Source organism: Budorcas taxicolor, chromosome 9 (assembly GCF_023091745.1).
Source record: "Budorcas taxicolor isolate Tak-1 chromosome 9, Takin1.1, whole genome shotgun sequence".
NCBI lineage: Eukaryota > Metazoa > Chordata > Mammalia > Artiodactyla > Bovidae > Budorcas > Budorcas taxicolor.
In genome coordinates, this window is record NC_068918.1 from 25,316,154 (window position 1) to 25,339,503 (window position 23,350).

The window sequence follows — 23,350 nt, forward strand, 5'->3', positions numbered from 1 at the left end:
CTTAACTATATTAAAATTAGTTAACTACATTAAAATTAGTTCCTTCATGGATCTAAAGTTTGGCTGCTTAAGGCATTTTGTGTAGAAAACAGCCAAACTTTAGATCCATGAAGGATATAGTTCAGTTCAGTTCAGTCGCTCAGTCGTGTCCGACTCTTTGTGACCTCATGAATCGCAGCACGCCAGGCTTCCCTGTCCATCACCAACTCCCGGAGTTCACTCAGACTCACGTCCATCAAGTCAGTGATGCCATCCAGCCATCTCATCCTCGGTCGTCCCCTTCTCCTCCTGCCCCCAATCCCTCCCAGCATCAGAGTCTTTTCCAATGAGTCAACTCGTTGCATGAGGTGGCCAAAGTACTGGAGTTTCAGCTTCAGCATCATACCTTTCAAAGCAATCCCAGGGCTGATCTCCTTTAGAATGGACTGGTTGGATCTCCTTGCAGTCCAAGGGACTCTCAAGAGTCTTCTCCAACACCACAGTTCAAAAGCATCAATTCTTCGGTGCTCAGCTTTCTTCACAGTCCAACTCTCACATCCATACATGACTACTGGAAAAACCATAGCCTTGACTAGACAGACCTTTGTTGGCAAAGTAATGTCTCTGATTTTGAATATGCTATCTAGGTTGGTCATAAATTTCCTTCCAAGGAGTAAGCATCTTTTAATTTCATGGCTGCAATCACCATCTGCAGTGATTTTGGAGCCCCCAAAATAAAGTCTGACACTGTTTCCACTGTTTCCCCATCTATTTCCCATGAAATGGTGGGACCAGATGCCATGATCTTAGTTTTCTGAATGTTGAGTTTTAAGCCAACTTTTGCACTCTCCTTTTTCACTTTCATCAAGAGGCTTTTTAGTTCCTCTTCACTAGGCTAGATGTTCCCTAAACATTGTTTCCCCACCTTGCTTTTTAATCAAAAATCTTCAGTTGAGATTTTACTTATCTTTCCTTTCTCATTACATCAGAACTTACTAAAGATACTGGCACTGTCTTTTTCATCTTTGTATTTTCATTGTGTCTGACACAAAACATGCTGAATATGTATTTAATTACTACACAGTGGAAATTTGGTTTTAAGTTTTAATATTCATGGCCAAATACTTCTTAAAGCTGTTTTGTTTTCTCCTTCAATCCAAGCCCTTATTAATTTCATTTCCTTTGTACTCATGATATTACCATAGCAAAGAATAGGACACTTAGATTTCTCATGATTTGTTATTGTTGCAAAATATTTCTGCTAATTAACTAGCTCATAACTACATACTAGCAAATGGTAGCAACACTCCAACAAGTCCACAGATAATAAAATTGTTTATTGCTTGCTGAAAACAATTCCACAGTTGGTCTTTACCAAATTACATCATGATGTAAAATGGGTGTTTAGGGCTTACAGATCCTTTTATAATGATGTACCCAGGACATAGAGTATAACCCTATGCTTAATAAAAATAATAGAACACCTGTCATAAGATTATAGGAAAAACCTGTGAAGTTGATAGAAGTTTCGCATTACTATAGGCCACAAGTCTTAACAACAGACTTTTTCAGTTAAAACGTATGAAAAGATTCAGCTAGATGAATGGTGTATCAAATTGCATTGGTTTATACTTAATGAATCCTTCATTTCTGTGTTTGTTTTTGCATCTAGATGATCCTTAAATACTCATTCACTCTCAGTTTCTAAGCAAAGTACTCAGTTAAAGACTGCTTCCATATCTGTAGAAGTTGAAACAGTCTACAAGTCACAATTTCTTTGTATTTATATGCATGGATATGATATGCAAATATTCTAGAATTACTGTTTTTAATTTGATATACCAAGGAACTTTGCCTGCTAATCCCAAGAATTCTTTAGAAACATAAACAGCCCTGAGAGCAACCAAGCCTTTAAAAATATTTCTATACTTTATTTCTTCCCATCTTTTTTAAATAAAGAAGGAAAGCATTTTTAATCTCCATTCGGTTACATAGAATTGGAATACTGCTATGTAACAGAAATCATCATACTAATGCACAGGAATTGAAAGTCAAGCATCTTTGGTTGAGGCTGAATTGAACTAAGTCTTGATCCTGTAAACATTTCCATAGGAGGTAGCCATACACATTTGACGGTTGTCAAATAAGGGATAGTAAACAATGATTCTGCGATCCTAATAAATTAAAAGTATTTTAAAAGCATTAAATAAATGTTCCTCTTTTTAAAAAACCAAAAATGAAACAGCACACAGATTTTCAATAAATTAAGAAGAGAAATATTAAATCTTCATAGTTGAAATGTCTGCATCTTCAAACCTCCATTGGTTCATTTGATAATGTTTGATGCATAATTAATAATGGGACCACATACATTCTAAACAAATTGTTTGCAAGGCAAATTCTGCAAGTATTTCCATTCACTATGGAGTTGTCCATAGTTTTATGCCAGTGACCTGAAAAACAATATCCTGCCACTACATAGTCGATTTTCTTTCTCTGATGGCAGTCTGAGTAGATAGGATTTGAATGGCAGAGATTTTTTAGTTTCAAACCCCACCCGACACTATTGCTTTAAGTGCCTCCAGCCGCTGTTCCCATGAACACAGTGTTGATTGGTGGTAGAGAGGATACCATTTCTCTTCCATTTGCTCCATGGGAGTCCAGGGGTTCTTGAGCTGGATATTGATTGGAAGTTCCATACATACACTGGGAGGAGGAGGAAGGAATTGGGGTTTGCAGGCTGGATGCTGTAAGGGAAAATATAATTAGCAATTGAAAAAAGACTGACATTTTCTCTTTTCTGTGCCACTCACTTTAAGCCTTCATACTTACTTGTGCATTTAACATATATATTTGTACTAAAGTTGAGTGTGTATGGTTTCTCAGAGCAATTCTTATCATTTCCCCCTTTGCATTTTCCTTCAACATATTTCACAAAGAAAACTCAATTTCAAACGTAAATTCAGACAACTTTATCACCAAAATATACCCCCACTCTACTTCCTCTTTCCATCTGCATCTCCACAATTGGAGTTCAAACCACCATCTTCTCTTTACCTGGACTAACACAGAGGCCTCCTAACTAGTCTCAGGACTCTCTCCTTTGTTTGCTTCACTTTTCACCCTGTAGAGAGTGTCTAGGATAATCTTGCTGAAGTAGACATCAAATCGTCCCTCTTCTCAAATACTACAATGACTTTCCATTACCCTTAGAACAAAATCCAAGCTCCTTGCCCTGGTTCATAATACCCTAGGTGAACTGGCCTCTGTCTTCTGATTTATTTTACTCCCCTCTCTTCATTCACCATGCTCAAAACACATGAGCCTTCTTTCTACCCATTGAAGCCAAAGAATTCTCATTTCAGAGGCTATGCAACTTGCCATTCCTTCTGCCTAGAACTTGCACCATCAGATCTTCACATTACCTCCTCCTTATCATTCAGCTTTCAACTCAAATGTTTCTGCCTCAGGATTCCTTTCCCAACTATTTTAGCTAAAGCAGCTCATCCATTACTGTCTGTCATTTTACCTTAGTATTTAATTGACCTGAGAGTATCTGAAATTATTTTTTAATGCATTTTAAAAATATTTTCATTGCTTGATCTTTGCAGACTTCTTACAAGCAGGAACTCTGACCTGATCACTGCCATAACTGCCCTCCTAAAATGAGGACTGGCACATCAGAGTAGGTTCTCAAAACTGTTCACTAATTGGCTCACTAGGCACTACATTTCCTGCATTTTTGGTTGCTGCTTTCTTAGTACTGCTTTTCTTCTTTTTCTAAGTACCATCATCTCTGTCACTAAAAAGCAGGTTCATAACTAAGGACATTTACTTATAGGTCCTAACTCCCCTTGTGGTGCTTCCCAGGTGGTTCAGTGGTAAAGAAACTGCCTGCCAGCGCAGGAGACTCAGGTTCAATCCCTCGGTGGGGAAGATGTCCTGGAGAAGGAAATGGCAACCCTCTCTAGTACTCTTGCCTGGAAAATACCATGGACAGAGGAGCCTGGTAGGCTACAGTTCATGGGGTCACGAAGAGTCGGACACGACTGAGCAACTGAGCACGCACACACACACACACTCCTTGTGGTACTCACTCAGCTTACTCTATTCCCTCTTTTCACCTTGAAGTCTTCTTTGCAATTCACTCATAAGCCAGCTCAGACAACTAAAGCTTAGAGTCTCTCCTATATCCAAACTATGTTCCATCAAGGTGTCTACTATCTCTATAAGTAAACAGAACTAATAGTAACAACAGCAACACGGTACATTTTAGTCTCACAGCAAGGAAACTTCCTGAAGTGGAATTTTCTGCTTCATTAGAGTAACACAGAAGCAATGACCATATGCAGACGGCATGAGATGAGCTGGCAGACTCTGCTCAGGGAGCATCTGTAATGGTCATAGGAAGGGACGAAGTGCTTCCTATTGGATTATAGGAAAAACACACTGAGAAAGGAGAATGGACTTTATTCAGTTTTCCCTTATGCTCTGTTTGGGTGTTGATACCCTCTACTTAACGCTAATCTGAAATCAATTCCGTTGGAAGATTTCAATCATCTCATATAAACACTAACACTGCACCTGCCCTGATACTTACATGGATATATACTTTGCCTGTGTTACATTATTAGTGGGTTTAGAGACTAAATCTATGCCTTTTTTTCTGTTCCCTTTTTTCAATTCACTGCTATATGGCGATCCTACTACATGGCAGACACTTTGCTGGGGGCTGGCGAATCATCTAGTACAAGTTGTGGTATTTTCTCAGGTACTGCAACTTTGTTGGAATAAGATGCTAGGGGACTTCATGGCAAACATACAGTTTTGCTCATTTTTACTTAAAATGTACACATTATAGACTAAGAAAACAACATTTTCTACAATCACATTTTATGTACAAATTTTATGTACAAATGAGAAAGTGAGAGCAACCTTCCTGACAAGTCACCATTTTTAAAAACCTGGAGTGGTTTTATGATACTGATAGAGATTATAGTGTCCAAAGACAGCTCTTGTCACTGGTCCTGCTTCCAACGGTGAATAAGAGAAAGTGAGAAAAAGATATCATTATTGCCCTTACAGTTTATATAGGTTATATGAAATATTTTCATACAAATTAGATGCCAGAGATTCTTTTTGGAAAGAATAACAGATCTAGCAGTAGGTTGCATGGTGACATATAAATTGAAAAATGGTAAGACTGTTCCTAACAGATTAAAAAATATAACTTCAGATCTAAACTGATAAAACAGAGGTGGGAACATGAGTGCCCAGTTAATATTGTATACCTGAGGTTAACAACATTTTAAAAATATTTTCAAAAACTATTAATATAATTTACCTACTACAGGAGTTCGACATGCAACAGAAGGTGGTGTGTCTGCATAAAATGAGCTGGTCTGCTTTCTGCTACCATCATCTAAAATGTTGAGCGGATCATGAATGTCACCATATGGAGGCAGGGAGCGAACACTGCTGATGACGGAAACGTGTTGATTCACCATCGATCCAAGTCTATGAGACTCTGGGTAGTTGACGTTGCTCCCATAGTACCCTATGACAGAAAGTGTTGAGAAAGTAGAGTTAACTTATCATAAATAATATTGAGGAAGAAAAATGAAAGAACAAGGTAATAGGAGAGATCCTTCAAGATACCCTACTGTAAATACTACACTAACATCAACATTTACAATACAGTTGGATGTGCTTATATATGGATATAGTTCAGTTCAGTTCAGTCACTCAGTCGTGTCCGACTCTGCGACCCCATGAACCAGAGCATGCCAGGCCTCCATGTCCATCACCAACTCCCGGAGTCCACCCAAACCCATGGATATGGTTCACTTGTTGTTTTTTGTTTTTAAAATATGTAGAAGTTATCATATTATTAATTTTGAGATATAAGACTACACCTCTCTCATATTTCCCTTCTCTAAATTAATAAGATCTTATGATGCCTATGAAGAAAAAAATCACTATTAGCCTTTCACAAAGATTACTTATCAAGTACCAGTTTTATTTACAGACTGATGTTTCTGGGAGGAGGGCTGGTCTTTGCTGAGGAGAGGAGCAACAGAGCAGCCACTTTGGTCCACAGAGCTTTTCAACTCAGTAGCTTTACGTGTTTTACCAGCCTAACAGGAAGCACTGTCTGGGTCCTAATCTTTAAGATCTGCTGCTAGTTCTCTGGAAGAACCATTACTCACTAAAGATATCTTCAAAGGACACAGCATATGGTTTGACAGTGTTTTCACCCTGTGTGGCATTTAGAAGGACAATTGTAATAAAGCCACAAGAATTAGGGATATGTTTGTGTTGTGCTGTGCTTACTCAGTCGTGTCTGGCACTTTGTGACCCCATAGACTGTACCCTGCCAGGCTCCTCTCTCTGTCCATGGGGATTCTCCAGGCAAGAATACTGGAGTGAGTTGCCATGCCCTCTTCCAGGGGATATTCCCAACCCAGGGATCAAACCCAGATCTGCATTGCAGGCAGATTCTTTACCGTCTGAGTCACCAGGGAAGCTCAAGAATACTGGAGTGGGTAGCCTATCCCTTCTCCAGGGGAACTTCCTGACTCAGGAACAGAACTGGGATCTCCTGCATTGCAGGTGGATTCTTTACCAGCTGAGCTACCCAGGAAGCCCAGGGATATGCTTGTACATGGCTGAAATTAGTTCCAAATGTCTAAGATTCCATGATCTTGAGAAAGTTCTACACAGGATGATGTGCTGTTCACCACACAATGTCTGGTTTTGCCTAACTGCCATCTCAGGAAAGGAAAAATTCTTTAAAAATTTCAGTACCATTAGGTGAATTAGGAGGCAGTGTTGCTCCTTGGCAGCTGGCAGCCCCTGCATTGCTCAAGAAATTGAAGCTTCCTGTATTTAAAAACTGCAGGCTATGTGGATCCTGGCCGTGTGGGGATGGTCCATAGCTGGAAGGTGGCCGAGAATTATATGGGGACCCAGCACAGCTGCCACTGAAGAAGTCTCTAGAAAGCTGCTGGTCACTCCAGACCATGCATCGACCATGCTCCGGGCGATGAGGATAGAGTCCTGATGGGGTGTGAGGCTGTGTCCTAAACACAGTCTGATAGTTAGAGTTGGTCCCATAAAAGTCATGGCTGGCTTGAGGGAAAGTCGGATAAATAGGCTCTGAGTATGCTGAGCAGTGTGATGGGGCTGACAGTACTGGGCCCACACTCGGGGGTCTCCCTGCCATTGGCCCCTGGTTAATGACGCTTCCTCGGCTCGCCATCGCTGGAGAAATAGGTGGTGTCATCAGATGACCAGAACTCTGGGAAAGCTCCATTTGACCTGGAAAAAATTTACCGGAGCATTCAGTAGTGGCAGATTAAAAACAGATTGGGCTCACAACATTTAAAATTATGCAAAAGATTTATTAATATATCTTTTTTCCCAACTTGGATCATTTCTAACCTCCAAAAATAACAGGACTGGGGAAACAACAAAACTCTAGGCTTAAAAATATCATCGTAACATGTATGTATTTCACAATAGTGACAACTTTTGGAGTTACTGACCATGGAGAAGAGCCTGGGATGGCTTCATCCTTCCATCTGTATAAAGATGATTAGAGCTCAAGCTTGGGAGGGGCAAAGGGTCTGCTGTTTACCTTTCTCTGTAATTAAAAAAACACACTGAATGCTAAATGGTTTGATGTATAGAAGGGACATTGTAGATCCCATCGCTTCAGTCATGTCCAACTCTTTGTGATCCTATGGACTATAGCCCACCAGGCTCCTCTGTCCATGATATTCTCCAGGCAAGAATACTGAAGTGGATTGCCGTGCCCTCCTCCAGGGGATCTTCCCAACCCAGGGATCGAAACTGCAACTCTCTCCTGCACTGGCAGGCAGGGTCTTTACCACTAGTATCACCTGGGAAGCCAATGTATAGTGTGAAAGAAAAACGCAATAATGTCAAAAAGACCATGGCTTCAAAGCAGCCAATTCAAAACTCCATGCAAACCCCACTGATGAGCAGTGAGCTATGAAAGCTACCAAATCCCTGGGCCTCTAGCTTTCCATTGTTGGAATTAGGCCCCTGAACTATAAGGCCCTTCCAGGGTTAAATTTCTGTGTGTCCAACAAATAAGGTATATATGATTTCAAGGAAGACATAAGGCAATAAGTGGATTTAAAGTATTATCTAGTAGCTAGCTTAAGCCATAAACACTCAGACCAACAGGGAAACAGCCCAAAGAGAAAAATTTTTGTAATGGTTATCCTAAAATAGCTGAATCTTTAAAAAAATTTTTTTTAAATTTATTTGGCTGCATCAGGTCTTAGTTGCAGGTCCCCTGAATCTATTTTATAATGGTGGACAAATAAAGTCTCCTCAAAATCCATAAGTAGCTCAATTTTTTGACTTTCAAAGCATCTTAAGGATTTCGTGGACACCTAATCTAATTTCTTTCTTCCACCAAGTGAAAATGACCAAGTATTTGGACTTCTAATATAACTAGAAGAGTATGTTAGAGTGTGATGTCTGTCTTTAAAATGGTGTTGATAAAAATATGAATGACAAATGTTGAAAATCACAAAAATATCATAAAGGTTTATTAGAAGTCATCGGAGATAAGCCTTTTTATTCTTGGAATACCTGGAGGCTATTAGCTTTAAGAAAACAAAGGAATAGGTTCCTGTGAGACATACTGAAGCCTGAGTGATGTTCTTGGTTGTCTCACAGCCTACCTGGAAGCACCATGCTGTCTGTATTCTCAGCAGGGAACGGGTGCAGAGCGGAGGTTAAGCCTCCAGGTTGACTAGATGGCAGAGGAAGATACGTTGTCTCCACATGGCTTTCATTCTTCACAGTATCACTGGGAACAGTGCTTCCTTTATTACGGTTGGCCAGAAAGCATGAACTTGGAGAAGCAGTGAAGGCAGCTTTACTTGCATCTGGAAAGTTTTTTTTTAAAATAGGAAAGCTAACATCATTGCCACATTCCTAGTAGATAAGCCCAAGTGAAAAACAAAACAAACAAACTATAAATGTTCCAGGGCTGTGTCATAAATCTGGAAATTTTTGAGAAATGTTCTCCATGGGAAATAAGACAGGCAGACCTTTGGTCTTGGCAGAGGTGCTGGGCTTTGCTAACCATATACTTGTGGGTGTAGATATTTTCTTGTTGCTTTTGTTCAGTAGCCCAGTCATGTCCAACTCTTTGTGACCCCATGGACTGCAGCATGCCAGGCCTTGCTGTCCCTCACCATCCCCCAAAGTTTGCTCAAGTTCATGTCTGCTGCATCGGTGATGCCATCCAGCCATCCAGGTGTTTTCTTAGGGGCACTAAATAATCCACTCTGTAGTGAATAGCCTTCAAAATGCAATCATCACATGCCAAACAGAGGAGTTTCCTTCCCTCTCTAAATTCCCATAGAACTCATCTCTGCACCATTTATAAGACATGTTATCTTGAATTATAGTTATTTTTGTGTTCATTTCTCCAATTTTATCTAAGTTCTTGGAAGTTAAGAATATCGATTTTATTCTTCAGAGTTTCCAGTTGACTACTTGACTACTCTGTGTACCAATGGAGGAAAGAAGAAATAGGGCTCTCTTAGTGTTAGTATCCTGTATCAGTAGTGACAATTTGATGGGGAAAAATGTGCGTCTACTATGAGTCCACTTAACAGGTGTGCTTACAAATTCCTGAAATTAGGTTTCAACAAAGAAAGATGCAAAATAAGATGTACATTTTAAATTACCTGAATTCTTCATATACTTGTCCAATAAATTCTGTAACTCCTGCTCTTTGTCATTATTAAACTGGGTCTCCATGGCGAGCAGAATGTATTCATCAAGAAGCATTCGGATCAAATGGAAAGAACCTTGTTTATGGATGAGGAATGAGGAGAGGGCATTGCGAGATGAAATAAGGGAAAGAAAGAGAAGGAAAGAAAAAGAGAGACGTCAAGTTATCTTTGTGACCATCTCGCAGCACTTTACAAGGAGCAACTGAAATAAACAAATACTTGTTGGACTTTAAATGACCTGCTAAGACCAACATGCTTAACTTGGGTCTCTAATCTTTTTGTGAACCGCCTGCCCAGCTCCCTGTGTGTACTGTCCTGCCAGCTCTTTGGCCACTAATTACATCAAAGGAAAATACGGATGAAAGTGAGACATGCTTTATGCTTTAAGAGGGCATACATTGGAGTGTGATAAGCTTTAACCCAGGGAGAATGAGCTCTACTCTCCTCTATTTCTGTTTACTTTGGACTAAATAATTAGACAATAGCCAACATGGCCTGAAAAAAGTATCAAGTGAGAAGATGTCTTTTTCTCCTGAAACAAAATGTTCTTTCATTAAAAAAAAAAAAAAAAAGAAAAAGAGTAATTTTCATGTGGAAGATATCCTGGAAAACCTTAAACTTCTTTTATTCAACAGATTTCCCAATGAGTCTTTTTTCAGAATAAAGTCAGGATTAAGTATTATATAATTTAAGAAACCTTAAGCATAAGCAACACTTTTCAGACAATAGACAATATGTTTTGTTCATGCTTCAATACAAGTTCACTAGTTTAATCTAATTCTGTTAGAAATTAAATGAAGACAATTTACTTAATTGTAACCTATTTTATAATGTGAAGATTTTGCAAAATGCAATTACAAAGTGTAGATAGCATTATAACTACCAACAAAGAATCTGAGAAATTTTAGGAAAAAGAAGGTATTCAACTTTTAAATAAGGTAACTTGACTCAATTTTTTCATAAGTCATATGGGTCAGGAAAGATGGTTCAGAAACATGACAGCATGTCTTTTAATCACCTCTTTGACTCTTGGAATACAGCTATGTGGGTTCCTGGAAAAGATCCATTACCACACTGTAATGAATAGTGCCTTTGGAAAGTAATGTATGGATTATTGTTTATTTGCTTGTTTAACAAAGGAAATTTATCCAAGCACTGATGGAATGTAATGGTTACAGCTGCTGTTTACTGTGTATACCAGTTGCTGGCAATGTATTTTTATATATATCACCTCACTCAATTGCCCATGTAACCCAATGAAAGAAGTATTCTCCCATTTCTACAATAAGCAGGTTAGCTTGGGTAAAAGCAAACTCAAAGAAAAGCAGTGTACGGATTTAACTCTGCAAGTTGTCTGACTCTAATACCCAGGCTAATAACAATCATTGTCTACTGGTTTAATAGTCAGATTGGAGAAGTGACAGAGCCAGACGTTTAATAATTGATAGGAAATGTGACTGAGGAATGAATGATATAATTCATCTAAGAAGAGTTTTATAAAGCACATAAGATACCAAAACTGGATGCATTGTTCAAGGTGAGATTATGCATTACTCGAGCACCAAAAAAGCTCCACTTCAGCAGGAAGTCTTGAGCCCTCTTCTTTAATGATCTCCCATTTTGCTTGCTGGTCTAAAAGTAAAGCAACAAAAACCAAACTATAAAATCTCTTATCTCATCATTACATGCTTCGTACATAAGATCAAGAGGTAGATAAACTGACAGATGGACAGATGGCACAGCATGCCTTTTATTTCATCAAATAAAATGATCTGTCCAGGGATTTAATTTCCATCTGTCTTTGCTGTCATTTCTCAGGTTCATAGATCTTTATTGTGTATGGTTTTGTTACCTAACAGAATTGGACAACAAAATTAAATAATTTACAAAATATTTTCTCTCAATTTTCCTTTGACAGAGCTTTAAAAAGAGCAGAAGCGAAGTATGAAGAAAGGGTTATATATTTCTGTGAATGATTAACTGACTTCTCTGGTCCTGAATGTTAATCTGTTTTCCTTCCAGGAGAAAAAAAAGTTCCTCACTATAACTAGTTTCCTTGATATGGAATGGCTAACACCAATTGGTGATGGATATATTTGTTCTTATGGCCTTGTGTGATGGATGACTTGAAGGTTAACTGAACGAGCTGAAGAAACCACATACAAAACACAAAATACTGAGCTCCTGGAATTAAAAAGTGCAAATTACTTAAAACTATATTTTCTGTCACCTTTTATGAAAACATGCTTTTTAAGAAAAGGGCCAGATCTTTCCAGTTTTAAGTTCATCTTTCACTACTGATGTTACTCAGTTGTAAACTTACTGACTGATAGCGAAAGCACAGTGTCTTGTAGTCTGTCAGAAAACAATAAATAAAATACAATTCATGTCCAATGCTCTCAAATCTGCCATATTTCTAATCTTGATATTTGACTTACCTTATTGGTAGGGTCTCAAAAGCTTTTCAAAGCATTATTACACATATCCTATCACCACCCCCCACCACTCAAGAAATTACAGCCAGTTTAGCATTTGCTATTAATAAAATCTTATTTTCTGAATATATCTGAAAAATACCTTAATAACTCTCTGCTCCACCACAGTATCCAACCATTCAATGAAAGCCTCCACAGTGGCATTCTTCTTAAGGAGATCTTTCAGTTCTTGAAACACTGTGATAGAATCATCTACCATGTAAAAAGAAAAAAAAAGAAAGCCTAATGTTGTATTCTATTTTGAACCCAAGATAAAACCTAAAACTAGAATAACTGGTAATTTTATAGTATAAAAGGGAAAGACAGGTAGATTAAATTAAATGTGTTAAAGAAATTAATTTCATATCCTGCAAACTAACAAAAAATTCTTAGTTCTTGACTATTCAAAATTTTAGTCACAAGTGTATATGTCTTGGTATATACTGAAATGCAGGTTTATATATTATACACTAGGGAGGAGTAAGTTGTCGATAGAGATGATAATTCATTTTGAATGCAATGCTTTCATTAAATGCAATGGATTAGTTGAAAGTTAACGAATGAACTAAGCTAGACTTGTTGATTTCCTGCTTTCTGAAATACCCTTTATCTTTAGCAAAAATTAAATTCTGCCCTGCAAAAATGAGCCCCTTAAATGAATAATCTTTTATCATGTAAAAGTTAAAGGGGCAGTTTAGGACTATCATTTTATTAAACAGTTTGAGGTTTACTGAATCCCAAAGGGTAATATAATTTTGTTAGGAAACAGAAAGCAGGACTAAGGTTGGCCTGTCCCGAGAGAGCAGTGAGTTATAGCCTATAGGAGGCTGCATTTTTTTGGTCTTTTCAGAGAGAAATGGTAGGAAAAACGGTTGTTATCCCTGGGAAATGGAGCTTGGTTGTGTGGTCACATATACTGGCTTGGTAAATGTCAGACTGTCCAAAGCTAAGCAGGGCACTTCTGCTTTGAAAAACATGATTGCGTTGAGATACTATTTTGATATGCATTGTACCCCATATGATGCCAAGAGTGGAAAACATGTGGAAATGCATATGCATGTAATATACAGCTGGAAGGAAACTCAAAACCATTTTGATTATTCCTAGGTTTTTTCCTATTTGGGTTATTTCTAGACAATGACACTATAGATGACTTTTATTTTCCTCTTAACATTTTCTATATTTTCCAGGTTTTTCACAATCAGTAAGTACAACTGTTTTAAAATAGAGAACAATTTTTCAAATTAAAAGTATTTCTATAAACCAAGGTTTCTCAATGATTTTGTAGTCCAAGGGGACACTTGGGAATGTCTGGAGATATATTTGGTTGTCACAACTTCGGGTGGTTACTACTGGCATGTAGGGGACAGTGCCCAGGGATGCTGCTAAACATCCTTCAATACACAAGACAGTCCCTGCCCTGCCCCATCAAACAGTTATCCAGTCTAAGACATGGATAGCACTGAGATTGAGAGACCCTGCTCTAAATAAAGAGAGAAGGCTTACATTCAGTGTAGATATCAGATTCAGTGTCTGTGCTGCCTGAAATGGTGAGAAGGGCCTGAGATCCGATGCTATTCAAGTCAACCTTTTCAATATCAGATACCATAGAATTCACAACATGCTGGTCAAAGAGAGCTGGTCTGGCAATCTGCATAAAGAAAGTAAAAAGGATACTAAATTATGTCATTGATCTTCCATCTAAAGAAAAATTTAGCTTCCAGAGAAATAATTCTCTGAGAGAAATGCATCATAAATAACTCATTTCTTATTTTAAAACTAAAAGCAGTAGCTGAGACTCGTGGTCATCTCTGTTAAAGGTTTGAAAACTAGTTTTGGAATAAGAAAATATTTTTTTTTAATCCATGGTCATAAAATAAAGAGTTTCACAATGTTATATTTCTTATCTGAAACTAACTCTTTCAAAATTTCAGAGGCTGATGACCTTCATAAAGCAAAGGGTCATTTGAGGAGAGGGGAAGTATATTTTAACAATATACAAACACATAACTCTAATTTAGGAATTACTTTTTTCCTCCTATTTTAGAGAACTAAATTAGAAGTAGTTTAAAGTGACTTCCCTGGTGGCTCAGATGGTAAAGCACTTGCTTACAATGTGGGAGACCTGGGTTTGATCCCTGGGTCGGGAAGATCCTCTGGAGAAGGAAATGGCACCCCACTCCAGTACTCTTGTCTGGAAAATCCCATGGACAGAGGAGCCTGGTAGGCTACAGTCCATGGGGTCACAAAGAGTCGGACATGACTGAGCGACTTCACCTTCTTTCACTTAAAGTGTGTTGTGGGTTTCAAAATATCAGATGGGCTCATTCCCCACAATCTATTAATTTTATTAATTGGATTTATTTATTAATAGAATTCATGTGGCAAATAAGAGCTTTACATTTTATATTACATTCAAAAGGTTTTTTTCTCTTTTTACTTTCTATTTTGAAATAATTTTAAATTTACAAAAAATTTGCAAAAAATAGTGTAGAGTATTTCCATGTACTCTCTACCCAGCTTTTCCTTATGTCATCATTTTACATTACCATTGTATATTACCAAAATCAGGAAACCAACGTGAGTACAATACTAGTAACTAAAACTATAGACATAATTCAAACTTTATCAGTTTTCCCACTAATGTCCTTTCTCTGTTCTAGCATTCACTCTAGGATCTCACATTGGATTTAATTGCTGTCTACTTTGTCCCCAGTCTCTTAAAGTTCCTCAGTCTTTGCTAACAAATGATTCAGTTTTGATTTGGTGACTCAGATACCCTCGGCTGACTGACGTACCTGTGCAAGATGTAAGAAAGATGTTTGTCGTTTCAGAGATGATACAAATCGTCTCACAATAGGTATTTTCTTGTCAGTTAGAGCTTCTGGCAAATTTTCCAAGGATGAAACAACCCATTGTTCCCAATTCTTAGCAAAATTTCTTATGTCTGCTAATAAGCTATAAAAATTCCCAAAGAACAAAAAACTCTGTATTAAATACTAAATAGTTCACAATGCATTAAATAAATGCAGGTTGATAGAGGTGTAGCATTATTCTGTGATTCTAAGAACATGACTGAAATCAGCCTAGGTTTGCCATTTATCATCTTGATCAAAATACTCAATCTCCTGAAACTCTAATTTCCTCATCTGTTAAATGGGAATAAGAATAGTATTCATGTCACAAGATTATAATGAGAACTACATGAAGTAATTCATGGAAAGTGTTTGGGTTAAAACTTGGCAGGCAGAAAGTGATCAATAAAGATATACTTTATTATTAATATTGATAATTCAATCATCTTCTGTAAAATAGTTCTGGGGAAAGGTAAGTGTGCACTTGATTGGACCTATCTTGGCTTCTTGAGAGACATGCATAGGGATCACAATGCATTTCAGGTATTTAACATTTGTTTTTAGTAACATATTCCTATAATTCTACATGATTCCTATATTTCAAATTCCTATAATTCAAATATAACTATAGAATAAATTACCACAAATTATAGGACCTCATTTAGAAAATGAGGTTGCAAATGTTGGTTGTATATATATATATTATGAGAATATACAAAAATTTATAAGTCAGTCAACAACCTACATATGACATTGTAATGAAACTGATCTAAATATATTTAGGATGGGGCATATGTTGGGGAGCAGGAATTGGAGTTAAACAGACCTCAATTAAAATCTAGGTTCTGCTTCCTACTAATTTTGACAAATAAATTAACTTCTTTGTACTCCCAGGTTCCTTTTTGTGAATTTGGGATCATAACAGTTTGAAGTAGTGTGACAAGTTGTTTTTAAAAAAAATCCAATTGTTTAGTGAAAAGGAATTGATTAAATATAGTATTTTTCAGATGCTAGATGTCTATCCAATCATTTAAAAAATGCTCATCTGTGTTTGTTGATATGGGAAGATTTTCACAGTATACTGCAATAGTATGTGTACTATAATTCCATCTTTTAACATTCTTAGAAAAAAGTTTGTGAGATAATAACCTGACATTAAAAAAATCTAAGATTATCAGTGATTTTTAAAAAATTTATTTATTTTTTACTTTGCAATATTGTATAGGTTTTGCCATACATCAGCATGAATCCGCCACAGGTGTACATGTGTTCCCAATCCTGAACCCCTCTCCCCCCTCCCTCCCCATACCATCCCTCTGGGATTTTTTAAAATGCACTTATGGATGTTTTTCATTTTCTAAATGAATACAAACTACTTGCATACTTAAGAGATAAATATATAAATAGTACTTTTCAGGTTGGTTGTAGGAATTAAGTGAAATAATTTGGGTAAGATTAAACTCCCACACCATGTTTAATAAAATTCAGCTGTTACTAGTTGTTAGTCACATGGCTGAATGGCTTCCCAGGTGGCTCAGTGGTAAAGGATCTGCCTGCCAGTGCAGTAGATGCAGGGTTCGATCCCTGGATCAGGAAGATCCCCTGGAAAAGGAAATGGCGACCCATTCCAGTATTCTTGCTGGGAAAATCCCGTGGAGCCTAGTAGGCTGCAGTCCATGCGGTCGCATGGGACGCGAGGTAGCGACTGAGCACAGCACGCACAGCGCTTGACTGAACGCCTGTTGCTATGTAGAAGAGCGGTGAGGTCGCTCAGTCGTGTCCGACTCTGTGCGACCCCATGGCCTGCAGCCCTCCAGGCTCCTTCCTCCATGGGATTCTCCAGGCAAGAGTACTGCAGTGGGTTGCCATTTCCTTCTCCGGGGGATCTTCCCGACTATGTAAGCATAGCCATTTTGCTGTGACACAGAAGTGTTGTCTACCTAATTCAGAGCTCAGATTAGATGTTTAAAGACTATGTATCAATAATTACAAGAAACTATTGACAGACCAACTACTATTTAAATAAACAAACCAGTCTAGAGGAAAAGGTAAATAAAAAATAAAGATTGTTTTATCAATCATAATGTATTTATTGAGAACCTATTATCCCTGCCTATGCATATTTGTATCCCCAAATACTAAAATATATTTCATTACTTTATTAGAATTTATCATTTTTTAAATTGGCTTTGTTTCAAGTTTCTCTTGTTCTTACATCAGAAAAGACTTCATGAAAAATCTTCAGGCATCATTTCCATTTGAGATCTTACTCCTTTATTAAAAAGAAGGTAATAATTCCATTATGTTCCTTTCTGATTTTCAAAATTAAGACTAAAGTATAATAAATATAAGACAATTTTCCTTATGTTTTTATTATTGTGGTTATTTTCCACAAATTATCCCATTTATCTTCCTCTAGCCAGTTTCCACTGAAGAACTTCCTCAAGTATCTTAAAGGTCAACTATACCTAAATATTTATTTTTCACTTGGGCAGCTCTCAAAGGGATTTCAGGATTGTCCCATCAATTTTGTTCACTGAGGTTTGAATATAAAGATTGGGGCACATCTCTTCAGCTAATACAAACAGGCAGGAGCAGGAAAATAATACTGGTAAATGAATGAATTTCTACTGAATGTTTTGCTTTATTATAACGTATAAGGTTAAACCCTTTACAAGCAAGTATATTTTATTGACTGAACCTACCTTTCAGGCATTTCTTGCATCGTGGCAGGAATGAGTACATCTGTAAGAACCTTAATCACAGCAAAAGAGAGTTAACATAAAACCTTACTTAATATTTCTATAGAGACACACTTACTCTTTGTCAGCTACTTTTTATTCCGAGCTTTCCAGAGAATAATATGTTAACTCATTTCTGAAAGTTGTACTTTTATCTCTAAAATGAATGTATATGTGAGCTCTGTGTGTGTGTGTTTGTGTGTGTGTAAAAGGCAAGGGGAGGGGTCTATAGAAATATTGCAATGCCAGTTAAGCAGGTGACATGAATATACTGAGTACAGAGTGCTAGTTTTCAGAACACAAGGAACACTGAAAAGAAAGGGCTAGACTGACTGGACCTTAAACATGGGTGAGATGGTGAATAGGAACTTGATGAGAACAAGTGGAAAGAAAAAATTAGTGCTGACTGATACCAGCTCAGGAAAAACGGATAAATCAAGGAGATGGGAAATCAGATAGGATATGAACAGTATGGATCCCATGGGCTGGCTCATAAACTGAGTGGGCCAGCCTGGGGATGAGGACCAAGAGGGCTTCAGAAGATATTTCAAAATGAGAGTAAACACTCATCTACAAAGGCCTCTGTAGCCTACTAGCAAAACGCACATGTAGTCCATGTATATGAAACACTAAGACCAGACAGTATTGTAGATGCCCAGTATGCTCGCCACCAGTGAACTGGCCTTGGTAATTATGTACAGTTTTAAGGACTAAAAGCTGACCAATCTGGGATGAAGGTCTTGCCAAAGCTCATGTTACAATACACTACTCTCTTTACAGTGCTCACTGTGGGAAAAACTTTGTGTATGGAAAGGTACTTAAACTCTGGACTTTTGTGCTGAAGGCAAAGAAATAGACCATTTGGCAATGTGGAAAGCCACACTTTATGGATATGTTTTGGAGGTCTGAAAGACAGTCGGAACAGCTTTACCTTGCTGCTGGTAAATGTGCGTGTACGAGCCCAGGTCTTATACTGACTTTTGGAACCATCTGCTTTCACCTTTCCGATTACTTGCTCATGTCTTAAACATTGCAGATAATCACTTAGTGCAAACTGAACCATTTCTCTCTAGATGATGATATTCTAATTTGATCCAGAGAAATGAGACAATCCTTGCCCTCCTTTGTTTTTCCTCAACTTTACCTAAAGGTAGAGAATGTACAGCATTTACTCTATTCTCTTACCCTGCAGTAGGGGAGAATGGAACAGAGGATGAAAATATGGGCTCCCTCATCCTAGGTCAAGCCCACCCTCCAGTTCTTGATGTGCAAAGTTGCTTCTGGACTGTTTAGGGTCTGCTTCACTTCTCTGCAAAGTTGTGAATGTAATAGCAGCAACTAACTTAGATGGATTTTTCCTCTGAAATACTTAACAGGGCTCCAGCTTGGGTTTTCTTGCTTACCCAAATTATTAATATGTTTTAAAAGGAAAGCTTTTGTTTTTCCTTATTGCAATTTAACAGGTTAATGCAGATAGACTCAATTAAAAATACCCAAATTGTAATACAGTTTTCTCCCTCAGCTTGGACCTGTATCTACTCTAACTTGGGAATAGATTCCTGGGGGAATTAGCTTTACCCTCTTTCCGGCTGAATGGCTGGTTCTGTGGCCAACCATCTCCTCTTTGCATTCGATATCCTTCCTGATCCTTCTGTAGACACTTAGGGACTCTTATTTGGCTTAAGAACAAAATTCATCATTAATGCATTAACATTGGAGATTTCCAGATTTTTCAAGTTATTAGTCCTGTAAGAGTGCTTCATTCTGCTTTTCCCCAAACTCTGATACTGTGAAAAAGCCACTATTCATTCTGAAAACATCTTAGACAGTTAATAAATTATATAAGTTTTTATGGAAGTGTGTCATATTTAGAATCATTCTTAGCTGTAAACAGAAACTGATTTTTGTTTTACTTAATACAAACTTACATTAAAATACATTCACTATTACATACATACTATTAAGCTGATTGCTTTCTAATCAGAAAAAAATTAATAGTGTATCTCCAGCTAGAAATAGCAAGTTTATTGAAAACATTGAAAAGTTTAGACGGAATGAGAAATATATATTTAAGTCATCCTAAAGAGCTTACCTTATAAAGAATTGAGTCACAAACACAGAAAATGTCAATTATAACTGGGTTTTCAAGCAGGGGAAGAAGATGATCAGGCATTCCTTGCCAAAAGTGTAATAAGAAATGCTGAATCTAGTTGAGAGCAAAGAGTACGTACATTAACATTTTTCCTTAACATGAACTTGTATGAAAAACAAGAAAAGAATGTTTATATAATACAGTCAGCAAAGTGTTCTTTGTTACTCTTACCTCCTCAAAGTTTCCATTTATTGCATTGTCCAAGATGCACTGGCAGTGAGTTTTGTACATCATTATTAGGGTATCAACCTATATCAGGGAAGAAAAATCTTAACAAAAGCACCCTTTCAATGCTGCCTTCATTTTGTTCACGCATACATTTGTTCATATATTCAAGCAGATCGTTAAAATTCCTGTTATGTACCAAGCACTGTGCTCAATGCTGAGGAAACAAAGGTGAAGGCGTAATTCTTATTTTAAGAAGCACACTGCCTTGTGAAGGGAGAAAGGTGAGCAAATGGATAGTTGCAGGACAGTGTGATAAGAAAAACGAAAAAAGTGATTGTTTAGGGAACTATCAGTCAAAGCGACATTGTAGTTTTCTGCTTAATAAGAAAATCTCCTTTGATTGGAGAAATAAATGTAAAATGGTAACATACATGAACTCTTCACACAGTGTTATTAGCAGGTGCCTGGGCAGCGTGGAGCAGTGGTTTCCAGCTTCGGTTGTGGAGTCAGCTAACACTGAATGTTGGCTCCACTGCACTGCTTTGCACAGGTTGCTTTGTCTCTGACCTCAAGCTTTATATCTTCAAGTAGTAATAACATATTACTTATAAGGTGTTGAAGAAGATAAAACAAGACGTGATCCACATGGAACAATTTTCCTCATGGAAAGTATAAGATCTTACTGTATTACCTCAAATTACTAGTAATATTAAATGACACGTTGGCCAAAAAAGATTTCAACATTAAATGTCTGTTGCAAAAATTCTCTGTTTCCATGTATACACTAATACTTGTATCTGCAGATAGAAAATCTTAAACATCTTACAATTTTCAGGGGGTTAGAACTTGTTAATCTTCTGGCAAACTAGGGACACCCATGTTCAAAACATTTTTATTTTATAAGCTAGAAATATTGCTATCTGTTACAGGTTGTGTGTTCTATGTGAACAGAGGAACAGGCTTAGATGTTAGAGGTGTGAACTCTGCCTGCAGGATACCTGGATTTGAATGCTAGCTCTCATCTGCCACTTAGTAGCTATGTGATGTTGGGCAAAGTACTTAACATTTATGTGTTTTAATTTCCTCATCTATAAAATGGAGATCATAAAAACAGTAAATATCTAATCGGGTTGTTATAAGGACTAAATAAATTAACACATGAAAGTGGCTGGAATAATCCATAATACAATTCTATGGTTAACTATTTTTATCTTTATAGTATCTAGGGCGGTGATGGTGACAGGGGTGTCCTACTCCAATTCTTTGCTCTCCAACCTTTATCCCTGCAGCCCAGCGACATCAGACATCTTTGTGGTTTAGTGTAAAGCTGTATAATGATGGCATGCAAATTACCAATCTACCTCTAAGGAGGTATGCTGAATACACACCTCTGCCAGGATATGTCACCACCGATGCAAATGAAATATGCTCTTTACCTTAAGCAACAATTTTCAGATGGGCCGCAAGACATAGTTTTAAATGAGGATAAGAACAGCATGAATGATAGAAAGGAATTAATAACTGTTGTCAAAAATTAACCCTTTGACCCCTGAAAGCCACTAAAGAAAAGTGAATTTTTATCTTCACAAGTGTTTCCATTTATTTGTGTCAATTTTTTTTTTCTTGCATACAGAATGCATCAAAAATTTTAAATCTTATCATTGGTACTTTGCTTATTTAATAGTTACACAGTCTTAGGGTAAGAACTTTTCACTGTAGCATACTTTGTAGTCTTTATAAACATAATTTTGCTCAATTTTCTGAGAGCATACATCACATTATAGAGGGTAGAATCAGAGGCAAGTCTTCGCTCTAGTAAAGTCAGTGAGCAAGAGAGGAGGTAGAACCTGTCTTGAATGAGGCTCTGATGGGGGCAAAAAGCAGGTCCCTCAGCTTCAGCCAACACCGCTCACTGGGGTCAGCTTCTCACTAGGCAGTCTCCATCGTATCTGCCTCAAGAAAGTAGGTGCTTAAAAGTGTTCAGCTTCAGCCACACCCCTCTTTCTATGAACTGACACGTTACCTGGGGAACTTGGCTACTGTCTAGGAAGGTAAAAGGCAGGGCCCAGCTGTCCTCAAAGGACAAAGGGAAGTATGGGGCTCATGATGGGGGCCACTGGGAATGAATTTAGAAACCAGAGCTTATTTAAGCATCTTGAATACTGAGTGAGAAATGATCTACAGACCAGCTTTTCAAGTTGACAGATAAGGAATTCCTTGGAGGTTAGAGAAGGCTGAAATAAACTACTGGAACATGTTCCTCACTCCTTTTTTCTTAGTTACTCTCTCCATCTACCCTCCTCACCTGGTACATTTACACAGTAAACATCTTCTTGATATGTTTGCATGTGAGCTATCCTCTCCACAAAGGTGACCCAACAATACCCTCCCCCAAAGAACTGTGTTCCCCAAAGTCCCGCAGACTTCCACAAGTTCCCCCACAAATTGTCACACGTTAACATTTACTGGAAGTGTCTCCAATATGAAGTGATAATATCATATTATTTCCATAAGGTTAAAAGATGATGCGATGACCTTGAGAAATGTGATGGGAGAGGAGCATAGTAGGAAGTAGACATTATTTAGGAGGCTTGCCTGGATCTGAGAACTACCTTCAATATTTTGCCTGTTCCTAACTGGGAAAATAAGTCTGTCATCATTATGAATTAGAATGAAGTTACTGTGCATCTCTACTTATCTATGAATAGACCTTTTTAACAACATGTCATTTTAATTTCCAGTTTCTACAAATGCCCATTACTAAATACAGCTGGACATTGTTAATCATATTCATCTGTCTTTGCACCTTAAAATTATGAACTGACTTAAATATACTCTGAAAGATATTTTCTCAAATGCTAATAGACAATGAACTTTAGTTGAAAAGAAGGCAGAAATCTTTATGCTCTGATATAATAATGGATCCTGCTATTAGTCAGCCAGCAGATACCCAGCAAATGCCTCTAGAAGTTTAGAAATAGGGGAGCATTTAGCTTTGGATTTTACTACATAAGCAATGCAATTTATTTTATAAACTGAATTTCAGGAAACTGTTTCTTCTTTAACTTTCAAAAAATTTTGCAACAGAGCACAAAATTTTATAATTGAGAAGAATCTTTGGAATCTTCGAGTAAGGTATCTCCGCCTCAGTGATAGGAACAAATTCTGTCCTAGAGAAGTGGTTGATGACTAATTA

The 23,350-nt window shown here is 37.5% G+C and overlaps 1 protein-coding gene across 1 annotated transcript in view; it reads right to left on the reverse strand.

Moving 5' to 3' along the window:
- Nucleotides 1-2,550: 2,550 nt before the first annotated feature.
- Nucleotides 2,551-23,350, reverse strand: part of RFX6 (regulatory factor X6) — a 49,455-nt gene continuing 28,655 nt past the window's right edge. The window contains exons 8-19 of the mRNA XM_052645927.1: nt 20,158-20,235; nt 19,927-20,040; nt 17,799-17,848; nt 15,037-15,196; nt 13,745-13,889; nt 12,342-12,451; nt 11,279-11,396; nt 9,717-9,839; nt 8,700-8,906; nt 6,787-7,299; nt 5,324-5,536; nt 2,551-2,726 (exon numbers count right to left, since the gene is read on the reverse strand). Coding sequence (XP_052501887.1) covers nt 2,551-2,726; nt 5,324-5,536; nt 6,787-7,299; nt 8,700-8,906; nt 9,717-9,839; nt 11,279-11,396; nt 12,342-12,451; nt 13,745-13,889; nt 15,037-15,196; nt 17,799-17,848; nt 19,927-20,040; nt 20,158-20,235 — 2,007 coding nt within the window. The remainder of the gene's footprint in view (nt 2,727-5,323; nt 5,537-6,786; nt 7,300-8,699; nt 8,907-9,716; nt 9,840-11,278; nt 11,397-12,341; nt 12,452-13,744; nt 13,890-15,036; nt 15,197-17,798; nt 17,849-19,926; nt 20,041-20,157; nt 20,236-23,350) is intronic.